The 12,373-nt window shown below is 41.8% G+C and overlaps 1 protein-coding gene across 1 annotated transcript in view; it reads right to left on the bottom strand.

Moving 5' to 3' along the window:
- Positions 1 to 1,611: 1,611 nt before the first annotated feature.
- SHOC2 (SHOC2 leucine rich repeat scaffold protein) overlaps positions 1,612 to 12,373 on the bottom strand; it is a 347,624-nt gene continuing 336,862 nt past the window's right edge. The window contains exon 9 of the mRNA XM_078643771.1: positions 1,612 to 4,698. Coding sequence (XP_078499897.1) covers positions 4,490 to 4,698 — 209 coding nt within the window. The 3' untranslated portion in view covers positions 1,612 to 4,489. The remainder of the gene's footprint in view (positions 4,699 to 12,373) is intronic.

Genomic DNA, 12,373 nt, shown 5'->3' with positions numbered 1-12,373 from the left:
CTTAAGCAATAGCTGAATAACTAGTGTTTGGAGGATGAAACCTGCAACAGAGTTACTCAAAACTGATACTTTAAGTTCGGTGGTGTTTGTATTTTTGTACTTGTTGGCTGCATGGAAATTAAGGAAACGTTTGACCACTGACCAAAAGAAATGTACACATCCTCCGGGCATAACCTTTAATGATTTTATATTAATTAACCTTAATTAATATCTACTCATTTTTGATCTATGATTTAAGTTCGCAATTTGCATTCTTTATATTGTATACTTATAGTGAGTATTTTTGTAGTGTTCTACATTTTTGGGACGCGGACATAAAAAACAATTTAGCTTCGCAGAATCAATGTATTCTTTCAAAGTATCACTAGGAGCCAGTAAGTGTATATCCTACAAGGGTGAACAAAATGCATATTGCCTTGTGGTATTATGGGCAAATTATGCTGCAAGACCTTTGTTTTTATTCACAGTGCTACGCGTTGGAACCATAAATCTGAACAGAATCATATTATAAAAATGCCAATTGTTGCCAAGAACTGCTGACTTACTTTTTAAGTAGTAAACATAGTAAAGTGATGAATATTTAAAGAAGTAATAGTTTTATTTTCTGTAATAACTAATGAATGACTCCGGATTCGTGGAAAGTCTTAATCTACAGCTTTATGCAGCCTAGAAGGTTTCTGCTCAGGGCAGTGTCAGACTAATTCTGAACATTTTCTCACAAAGTTATTCTGTTTTGTCAGGATGCCTGGTCAGATGAATGAAATATTGTCAAAATTATCCTGTTCTCCTATGAGCTGGATTAAAAATGTCTCAACCCCAACTGCAAATAAAGGATCTGGTTTCAGCAAGTCCAGCACACATCAACGATTCCCTTAAGAAATCCAACTATACAAATGATTAGAAAGACCCAATCATTATTGTCATCAAGTTATAATTCATGAACATAGGGGTGCTGGAGGAGATTAATGATGATATTTTAAGTGTTCTCCACTAAAACCTTTAAGGAATTAAAACTGGTACTTCGCCTATATGGATTCCCCCAACAGGTCTATTTTTAGTGTACAGGATTCTTCCTTAGATAAAAGAGAAAGCTCAAGAGAGACTCCTTAGGGAGATCTATAGAACTGCACAGAGCTAAAGCAATACCTGTGGCCTTATGTGAAGCTGAATCACCGAGACATTAGCCCCTTTTCAACTGTTAGCCAGTGAAGTGGCTATTTATTACAATTAACCTTTTGTGTTACTTGGCCACTTATGCTTTCCTCCTAATGTCTGAATAGGGGTATGGGGAATATGCAATTATGTTTCTAACTAAGCCTAAGACTGCAAGCAAAATCTTTGAAAGAACTTCTTGTGCATGAAAATGTCAGAAGGCCCTAGCTCATTGATACATGCTTTACATCTATTTATGAAACTAAATGTTCACTTTTGGTCAGAATCATGACACCTTCAGGGAGACCGCTACAGCCAAACATGATTGGTGGGGGATGTACAGACAAAGAAGAAAAGAAAGCAAGAAAGGTTGGATGCATATTATTGACAATGAAAGTTAAAACATCTCATTGCTTGGAATCCCATTTAGCTAAAATTAATCGAATCCAACTAAGAATGCAGTATCTAATATTTTTTATTTTCCTTACTCCCTGTTCAAGAAGGTTACTGCAATTATAAACTCTCAGCAGCATTTTTAAGGGTATGCTGGTGACAGAACTTACACAGAATGAGAGAACGATTTATTTGTATTTAATTATAATGCTTATACTGGTAAGACTTGCATTACTTTGGATTGATGGACTTCAAACCTACATGCAGGACTTAATTTATAAACCTTTAGTGATATTGCTTATGCACAGTTACAGTAAAGGAGGAAGAAGAGGAGGAGGCATTATCTTAATTAATTCTTGACCCATTATGTAAAAGCATCTCCTTTGAAACCGAAAGTGACAAAGAGCACAATCACTGATACCTTTAAAAAGCCAAAATTAACAGAAATTACACTATGAAGTATTGCTACTCCTGAATTACCGGTTTACACATATGGGTTAAAAAATAATACTAGAAAGCAAAAATAAAATAATTTGACGTAAAATAGCTTCCTTAAACAGCACAGAGATGATGGGTCAAATCCGACAAAGCGGAGAAACGGAACATCAGATTAATAACAAGATAGGTGCCAAGTGTCCAGGAAAAGCTAGAACATACTGAAAAGATAGCTGCTTAACTGAAGTTTCTTTCTGAGCTAGTGCTAAATCTGTTTTTCATGAGTGTGTGTAGTGGCGATTCAAAAAGGGATACCGCCACACACCATGCCATGTTTTCCAATCTGGGCTTACATGTGACAACCTAATGCAATTGGGGTGTTGTAGTCTTGGACTGTTTACACTAAAACCATTTGACCAATACACCTAATACAAAGTTTACAACCCAGAACTGAAAACTGCTTCTGTAATGAAGTTGAATTCAGTGGCCACCCCGACTCTCTACACTTCTAAAATGTACTTTGCTGACTCCAGACTATTTTGAATAGGTCAACAGGGGCAATAAGGCATCCAACATAGTGCCTTTTGCAGTACATAATGGCATCAGCTTAAGCAATGGCAATCTTTACTAAGAGGAGAACACAAACTACTGCATTTTATATAATGCTGAAGTTTATCAACACCAACTGGTACGCTTTTTTCTGGTACATGGCACATTATAACCTTTCTATAGAAGGCAAAAGGTAAAGGACAAAGAGCCTGATTTAGATCTTGGCAAGACGGGTTCCTCAGCCACAACGGTAATATGTCCGCCGAAATATAAATCCCATTATATCCTATGGGATTTATAGTTTGTCGAACGGGATCTCTGTCGCCGTTGTGACAGAGTAATCAGTCTACCAAGATTTAAATCGGGCCCAAAGTTGGTAGACATTGGAAAAAAGAATTCAAAGACACCACTGAACTTAGCGGATTGTTTAGCATGTCTGGATAAAGCAGCCCCCACTCTTCTGCAATTAAAACACATTCCATAACACAATTTTATCCCATTTAAAATTCCAAAGACAGAAGTTACTATACCTTACAATATAATCCAGTACTTAACACAAATGAAGCATTACAGCTATTATCTCGAATAACTGCACTGGACTAAAGAAATTAACATATTCTAGCGTGGCATGGGAAGTCTCTTGAAAAGCCTTTAGCTGGGCAAGTTTTTACGAACCTTTACTTCTGCTGACATGGAACAAAAGGAGGTGGTTGAAAAAGGATGGCATTAATCAGTGGCTAAAGATCGTGCCCCAGTGATGAGAAAAAAAGTGCATTTAGATCAGCAACAAAACACCTGGACAAAATGTCACTTATGCACAAAATGTTCCATTAAGGAAGGGTATACAAGGCAGGCCAATATAATAATGCATCCAAATGTTTAAAATATACAACATTTTTACTTATTCTCCAAGCCTTGAGGCAGCTGCTTGCTCAATGATTCTGGTAACATTTGCATCAATCGTGATAATGCATATACGTCAGCCCTATTTGCAATGAATGTGCAAATTCTATCAAATCCACAGGGAAGAACAGGAATTTCCTAACCACCAAACTGACTTTCGGCGCTACAGAAAATGCACATTTTTGGCTCTTAATTTTTGCTCTACGCTCAAGTAAACTTGGTCGAGTTATAGTGTGCTCACACTGAATGGCAAAGTAACTTAGGAAAACACAAGAAATACATTTTTGATTGGCTCTTTGTAGATCATCCAAACCTGCAACTCAACCGTTAATAAGAAATGTATATATTTCTGTATGTAAGGAGTTTATAGCCTCCTTACTGTCTGAACCGAAAGGCGCATGTGCATGTGGATATATGTACATAAAGACAAACAAGTTAAAACAAAAATTTGTAATCATAGACCTTCAGCAGAAACAATCTAGCTACGGATGATTAAAACAGAGCAAATCATAACCCATTTAAAAAATCCAGTGATTTACTCCGACTGTAAACAATATAAAAAAATCACCATTATTGTTTAAATCTAAAAAAATAAATTAAAGGAAGGGGGACTGGACATAGGGGTCTCAGGGAACGGGGAGGAGGAGTCCGAACATAGCCACAAGCATGCCCATATACAACCTGTGATTAGATAAAATAAAAGTTGATCAACCGATACCAACACAACTAATATTCTCACCTAATTGTAATTACTGTTGAAATTGTTGGCATTATTTTTATCCTCAAGTGAACTGGCAATTTTAGATAACTCGTTAGACAAAACATCCAGCAAAGAAAAAGTGGATAAACATTTTTTCATAGGATAAAAAAAATCTAAATGGCTATGATTCCTCTATTAGCAGAAACACAATGCAGCCTTAATCAACTTGCCTTTTTTCATAAAATATACACAGAGGTATACATAAATATATACACAAACATATTATGTATATATGTATGATACTATAACATTAATGCGGGTTGTTTTCTGTACAGTGTAAGTGATGTCCGTTTTGTGTTAGACCATGGCACGGTAAGGACCCTGCATTTTCAAGAATTGGATGATGAAGGACGGTCCTCCTGCAACAATCTGTGGCGGTAGGTGGCTAAGTGGGCAGTTCTCAATACTCATGATTGATAGTTTACTGCAGAGAGCCAGCTCAAATGGTAAGAGATGTAGATTGGGGTTGTCATTCAAATAAAGTTCCTCCAGGTTCTCCAGTGTACCTTGATGCAAAAAGAAAGACAAATTGTTGTAATCTGTATTAAAACCTGGCTAAAAATATTACAGGGTGTTCATTAAAATCCAGCAAGAGAGAAACGTTTAATAGATCTTTATATGTATAAATCAGTTACACACAGAGTTTCACAAATCCAGTGTTGTCCCAAAGTAAGCCTACAGGAAGCTTGCTCTTTTTATAGTGGACCACAAAGAATTACACTGTGTAAAGAGTCCAAGCAACCCCATAGGAATTACAGAGGCACAAATGACATCCCAAATGCTCTCTATTGTGGGAGTGTGGGCCAGCATTTAGGCATATCAAAGGGTAGTGCTGAGCATTCATTACTCACACAAAGGCAGTAAATGAGACACATACTCAAAGAAATCCCACATCAAATTATAAAAATAACTCTTACTTTTACATAAATTTAGATACCAAGTTCACAATCGGGTAAGTACATTTCGAAATTTTTACAGTTGTCAGAAAGGGGCACTTTGTGCATTTTCTGGACCAGCAACGTTATCCTATGGAGGAAAAACATGAATTGCATTCGGGTACTTGTTAGTGACTTACAGAACTGTTCTTCTGGACTTAAGGTGAGTATGGATAAGTTACTTACCTGTAATCCTAGTTCTTTTCCAGGGGTATCCTCATCAACGTCATAAGCACTTGAATATTCCCGGTCATGCGCGGGGCCCCGGAAAATTTTATATTATATATATATATATTTTTCTTTTAAACAATCAATGCAGCCTCCCAGAAAAAACAAACACGTGATAGGCTAAGCAATGCTGTGAGACTATCTTTGCATATACACAAACAAACCAGGAAGACCAAAATACACTTGAACTGCTTTTAATGAACGGCAGAAAAGTAGTCCTGCAAAGAAAAAAGGCAGGCATTGTTAGCCCATAGGCAGCATAGAAACTGAAAGCAATTGTAGAAACTCAAAAACTGGCACAATGACTTTAAGGCAGCATGACCCCTAGCTTCCCATCATGCCTCAGGGGTGACAGTTAGGTCAGTTGTTCTTTGCGAAGATCAGGAGGTCAGGGCACAAAGAGATTAAATCATTTTGGATAATTTGCCTGGGGAGGTGGGTGGGTTGCTTATGACTTTGATGAGGATACCCCTGGAAGAGAACAAGGATTACAGGTAAGTTACTTATCTTTCTCTTCCAGGGGATCCTCATCAATCGTCATAAGCACTTGAATCAAGTAGCAAGCCCATCCCCTCTTCCTGCAGGCAAACGAGTACCAGAAATGACAGTAACATAAAGAATCACTTCAAATTACTTTAGCATTGAAATAAATTCCTCAAGGAGGCTTGGCCTACTTGAGTATCTGCTCTGCATTCTGAGTCAAGACAATAGTGTCTCATGAAAGTATGTACCGATTTCCAAGTGGCTGCTTTGCAGATCTCAGCCATCAGTACATTGTGTAGAAAAGCTATTGTAGCTGCTTTGCCCCTAGTGGAATGAGCTTTGGGAGAAGCCAGAAGGGTTTTATTTTACAATTGATAAGCCAGCTTGATGCAGGGCACTATCCATCTGGAAATTGACTGCTTGGAGGCTGGGAAACCTGTTCTGATGAAACCATATTTTAAAAATAACTGATCAGACTTCCTAATGGTCTGAGACTTATCTAAGTAGAATTTAAGAACGGTTTTAAGGTCTAGGGAACGGAGAGACCTTTCCGCTGGCGTAGATGGATTGGGAAAGAAAGAAGGTATAGAGATACTTTGACATAAAAATCAGACACCACCTTTGGAAGGCTGGCGAGTAGGGTCCTTAAAACCTATCTGTTGTGGTGAAAAACCGTGTACGGTTCTTTGGAACAGAGCGCCCGAATCTCGCTTACTCTACGAGCTGAAGTAAACGTCACCAAAAAGGCGGCTTTCCATGTAAGTTGCTAAAGGGTTGCTTTGTGAATAGGCTCAAAAAGGGGACCCATAAGATAAGAAAGAACCAGGTTCAACTCCCAAAGAGGTGAAGGAGGCCGGACGGGGGGGGGGGGGGGGAGCGGGTGACTTTCTTTAAACGCTGAAGCAATCCTTAACCAACTGGAGCTGGAAGAAAGAAGGTTGGTTTGGAGACTTTCTGTAAGCCGTAATGGCAGTCAGGTGTACCTTAATAGAAGTATACTTTAGACCTGACTTGGCTAAATGCAGGAGATAGGGCAGAATTACCTCCTCTTGCCCCTTGGTAGGCTGGAAACTATTACGTATACATAACACAAAAAACCTTTTCCATTTAAAAGAATAGGAATGTCTTGTGGAAGGTCTTTTGGACTCCCACAAAATCTTCATACAGTCCTGAGGAAGGTTTAGGAGGCCGTACTTGAAGACCTCGGGAGCCATGCTGCTAATCTCAACAAGAAGTTTGGGATGATGGATCCTGCCGTTTATTTTGGACAGAAAGTTTGGTCTGCACGGAAGCCTCCTGTATGGACACTCCGAGAGATGCAGAAGGCCCGGGTACCACCACTGTTATGACCAGTCTTGTGCTATTAGAATCATACTCAGTTCTAGAGTGTGTGAGTTTGGTTATGACCTTCGGGATGTGCGGAAGAGGTGGAAAAGCGTAAACAAAGGTTCCTGACCAGTCGATCAACAGGGCATTCCCTATCGATCCTAGTCGGTAAAACCTTGACGAGAAGGCATGGCATTTTTTGTGTGACTCGGTCGCAAAGAGATCGATTGTTGGATGGCCCATTGTTAAAAAATGTTCGCCACCACTTTGTTGTTTAAAACCCAGTCTTGTTGATCGTCGAAGTGACGACTTAGAAAGTCCGCCTAAGAATTTTGCTCCCCTGGCAGATGGACTGCTGTGATTGAGAGCTGTCTGGCCAGAAGCCAATGCCAGATCGCCTGAGCCTCCAGGGACAGTGGACGAGAGCGAGTTCCCCCTGCTTGTTTAGGTAGTACATGGTGGTCGCTTTGTCAGTCTGTACTAATCTGGACTTGGACTGTATGGACAGATAGAACGTGTTGAGGGCTAGGTGCACTGCCCGTAGCTCCAGCATGTTTATGTGATATGTTTGTTCCTTGCTCGACCACCTGTACTGAGTCTGTGGAAGACCCATGTGTGGTCCCCAACAAGTAAGTGAGGCATCTGTGATCAAAGATTGTCGGATGAGGTTGGTGGAAAGGCACTCCTACCAAGAGATTTTTTCGATGAGTCCACCATGGGATGGAAGATCTTGCAGCATGGGAAAGAAGAATCCGGTCTTGCCAACATCTGATCTCATTTGTCCTCAAAGTCTTGCTGCAGAGGTCTCATCCTCAGTCTCGCTTTTGGGGACTAGAAAAATGCAAGATGCCATCAACCCGAGGAGCGATGCAACCTGCCGAACTCAGGGCTGATGAACTTGAAGAAGATTGCACTTCAGCTTGTTTGATAATAGGATATATATATATATATATATATATATATATATATATATATTACAACACTTTCTCCCCCTTCAAGAAAACGATGAGCCGCACACGCAACACGGTGCTTTCAAAGCATTTATTCGAGCCATTTTGGCCGATCCTGACGAGTTTCATTCCATCTTGGAACTTCTTCTGAGGTGAGCCCTGGCAAAAAGAAACTGATTGAGAGTCCCCACAGGTGCAGATCTTTAACCATTCTCGGCCCTCTAGTAGGCATCAACATGATAATATATTACAGTGCATGATGGTATGTGTGGTTTTCACAATTCAGTCCAAACATTACAACCCCTCCAGTGGGCTGCTTTAATAATTTTAATGTTTCGATGAAGATAGTCTCCAATTCCGTGTTGCTCCGCACTGCAGGCCCACTTTCAAGGCTGCTGCGGAACCAAGCCAAATTCCAGTATCTGGCAGCGTCCGTTACCCAAGGTTCGATATTCACGAGTCACAAAGGTGGTCCAAGGCTGGGTAATGGCAGCGCACTTGCTGGCGGTGCGTAGCTCTGCGGCAGGTCCAAGCCGCTACACAGAAGATTGCACTTCAGCTTGATTGATAATAGGATAGATTATATATATATATATATATATATATATATATATATATATACACATATATATACACATATATATACATATTCACTGAAGAAACCATAGGTTTCAGGGGCGTTCTAGTTAGCTGGACATTCACTCGTACAAAATCATTGAAATTCCCATGTTATAGTTAGTTCAGCTAACTAACTCTTGTGCCCCAATGCACTGCTGGTGACGTCACATATTACATCACTCATGACATGGTCACTGATGACATCTCAAATGACATCACTGATGACATCATCCAGTGAATGAGCATCTTTCTGAAAATTAAATATTTTTTGTATATGTATATCTCAAGGTCGATGGAAGAATAAGTGGGTCTATAGGTGTCTAAATGGAGGATTTTTTTTTGTAAAATTGATTGTATAAGGGACTGATTAGGTGTATCTTAGTGAATACATGTGTTAGTGAGTAATGTTTAAATATGGAAATATCTGTATCAGTCTCTCACTTTGTGTATAAGGGACTGCATGAGTTGGTGAATAGCTACACGAGTGTCTATATGGGTTATTGCTTGGTTTTTTGAGTAACAGTATGTGTGGCTGAGTGTTTGTATGGTTCGGTGGGGGTATTACGTAGTGCACAGATGCATGAATGAGTGTGTCACTGTTTGTATGTGGTGAGACAGTATGTGTGCAGGACTGTATAGGTGGATGAATGTGTGTATGGGTGTGTTAAAGAGTGAATGACTGTCTCAATAGTGTCTTTATGAGTAACTACATATGTTCTAAACTAATATATGCAAGTTTTGCTGTATATAAGGGAGTAAATGTGAGAGTGAGAGATTGGAAGAGTCCCTGTCTAAATTAGTCTGTGTGTCTACAAGTGATCGCTTAAGAGAACAAGTACGTGTAAGTTGTTGTACCAGTAAGTGTGGTGGTGTGTGAATAACTGTATATTCAATTTAATGGGTGTTTGATACTTTGTTTACATGTGTGACTGTGTGTGAGTAACTATGGATGAGTGTCATTGTGTAACAGGATGTATAGGTGTATGAGCACATATCATGAGAGAGTACATGTATGAGTATCTGTATAGGACTGTTGGTGAATGAGTATGTAGACCTTGGAATTACTGAGTAGGTTGTTGCAACTGTTATTGAGATGTCCATTTTTTTGAAAATTTTAGTTTCTATTTTTGAATGTGTGTTTCAAAGGTTATATTAGGGTGAGAGGAGCTCTGCCACTATCACAAGAATGATGTCATGAGTGATGTCATGAGTGATGTCATGAGTGATGTCATGAGTGATGTCATGAGTGATGTCATGAGTGATGTCATGAGTGATGTCATGAGTGATGTCATGAGTGATGTCACTGACCGATGTCATGAGTGATGTCATGAGTGATGTTATGTGACATCATCAGCAGTGCATTGCAGACGCGCGAGTTATAGTTAGCTGAACTAACTATAACGAGGGAATTTCAATGGTTTTGTACGAGTGAAGTGTCCAGTTAACTACAACATCCCTGAAACCTATGTTTTTTTCAGAAAATTTCTAAGGTTTTTTTAAATGCTAATTCCTAACTATAACATGCCGGAAACCTATGGTTTTTTCAGTGAATTTCAAAGCTTTTTTAAATTCTAGTTTCTCACTATGCCTACAGAGGTAGGACATGTGAAGAAAGTAGAAAAAAACACACAGAAGGAAGAAAATGAAATGCAGAAAGAAGCAACAGAAGTCCTCAAAGACGAAGAAAAGTGCAGGTAGAAGGAAGATGTCCAGAAAGAACAAACTGGGGAGCAGAAAGAAGCTTTGTTGCAAAATCATCCTGTACCTTCAACTTTTTCAGATGGGTACTGGTAGTAACTGACTGACTGACCAGTCCTAGAGCCAGTGCTATGTTAAAAGACACTTCGAATACAGTTTAAACACCTACATACACTAGAGAACACTATCCGTTGGGGTACCCCCGTTATTAGCATGATCTCCTCTGTAAGCCCCTAGTATATAATAGGGCAGGGGGATTAAAACTACCTCTTAAAACGTGCCACAAGGTGCGTTTGCACACTGGTGAAGGGGGGGGGGGGGGGGGGGGGCTGAGCGGACGTGTGCAAACACGCCCTGTGGCCGTTAAAAATGTGGGTCCCCTTGAATCCTGAGTGTCCCTTGGGTACAACTAGCCCACCAGGTATCTCCAGTTAGCACCACAGAGCTGCGTTGCAGAGAGGTGTAAAAAGGGACACAGCCTGCACCAGCAGTGGCGCTTACTGGAAGCACCTGATGGGCTAGTTGGCCCCCAGGATTGAAGAGGAATTATTTCACCAACTTAAAACACGCCACAGGCCGTGTGTGCACACGTCACCTCAGGCCCCGTCCCCTCTCTTCACCACTGTGTAAACGTGCCCTACGCCCGTTCTAAATTGAGAGATTAAGTACCCTTGAATCCTAAGGGTCCCTAAGGTCAAACTAGCCCACTAGGTACCTCCAGTAAGCGCCACAGAGCTGCGTTCCAGAGAGGTGTAAAAAGGGGCGTGGCCTCTGAACACCTGTCTGCAATGCAGCGCCCTGGCACATACAGGAGATACCTGTTGGGTTAGTCGGCCCTCAGGGACCTTCAGTATTAAAAGAGAATTAATCCCCCAACTTAAAACATGCCACGGGGCGCGTTTGCACAGTGGTGAAGGAAGGGGGCGTGGCCTGAAGTGACATGTCTGCAAACACACCCTGTGGCGCCAACTAGCCAACCAGCTACCTCCATTAAGCGCCACAGACCAGAGTTGTATAAAGGGGCGTGGCCTCAGAACACCTCTCTGCAACGCAGCCCCCTGGCGCATACTGGAAGTTCCTGCCCGGCTAGTTTGCCCCCAGGGACCCCCAGTATTTAAGGGGCATTCGTTCCCCATCTGCAAACGTGCCAGGGGGCGTGTTTGCAGAGTGCACAAAGGATGGGGCGTGGCCTCCAGAGTGATGCCTTTTTTTTTTTAAAGAAGGGCTGTGTGCCCCCCTTCTTTTCCAAATATTCTTGGCCCTGGGGACCCCATCCCCCAGGGCCTGCTGCCAATTTTTTCAATTTTTTTTTTACATTTTGGATAGGGGGCTGCGTGGCCCCCACCCGAGGCCAAAATCTGCCTCGGGACCCCACCCCCCGGGGCATGGCCATATTGTTAATAATTTTTTTTTTTTTAGGGGGGCTGCCTTGCCCCCCTCCTTAGGCCATGTATGGCACCGGGGACCCCATCCCCCAGGGCAATACATGGCCCCTTTGTGCTTTTTTCTTTTATTTTGGGGAGGGGCCACGTGGCCCCCCTCCCGGGCCACTTGTAGCCCTGGGGACACCATACCCCAGGGCTGGCCCTCTCCGTTGGGGACTGTGGGGTGGTCCCCAGTCCCCCCACGGTCCAGCTGGCTTCCCACGCCCCTCGGGAGCCGGCATTGCTTTTCCACATGAGGAGCTGCTAAGATGCAGTTCCCCGTGTGGAAAAGCAATTTGGTTTGGATTTTGAAAGAGAGCAGGTTTTCCTGCTCTCTCCTGCAGTAGCGGGCTCTGGGGGGTGGCGGTCCCCATGGCCACGAAAAGGCTCCAGGAGAGTAGCAGCGCAGCCCCCCTCCCACTATCTACAAAGCCCCGGGGGGGTGGTGATCCCCGGGGCTAGGGGGGTCCATCACAGACCCCCCAATTTAAATATTTAGGGCCCTGTGGTGGTCCCCGG

This window comes from Lissotriton helveticus, chromosome 5_1 (assembly GCF_964261635.1).
Source record: "Lissotriton helveticus chromosome 5_1, aLisHel1.1, whole genome shotgun sequence".
NCBI classification, from domain to species: domain Eukaryota; kingdom Metazoa; phylum Chordata; class Amphibia; order Caudata; family Salamandridae; genus Lissotriton; species Lissotriton helveticus.
Note: the sequence above shows the minus strand (reverse complement) of the source record. Positions and strands in the feature narration are given on the sequence as shown.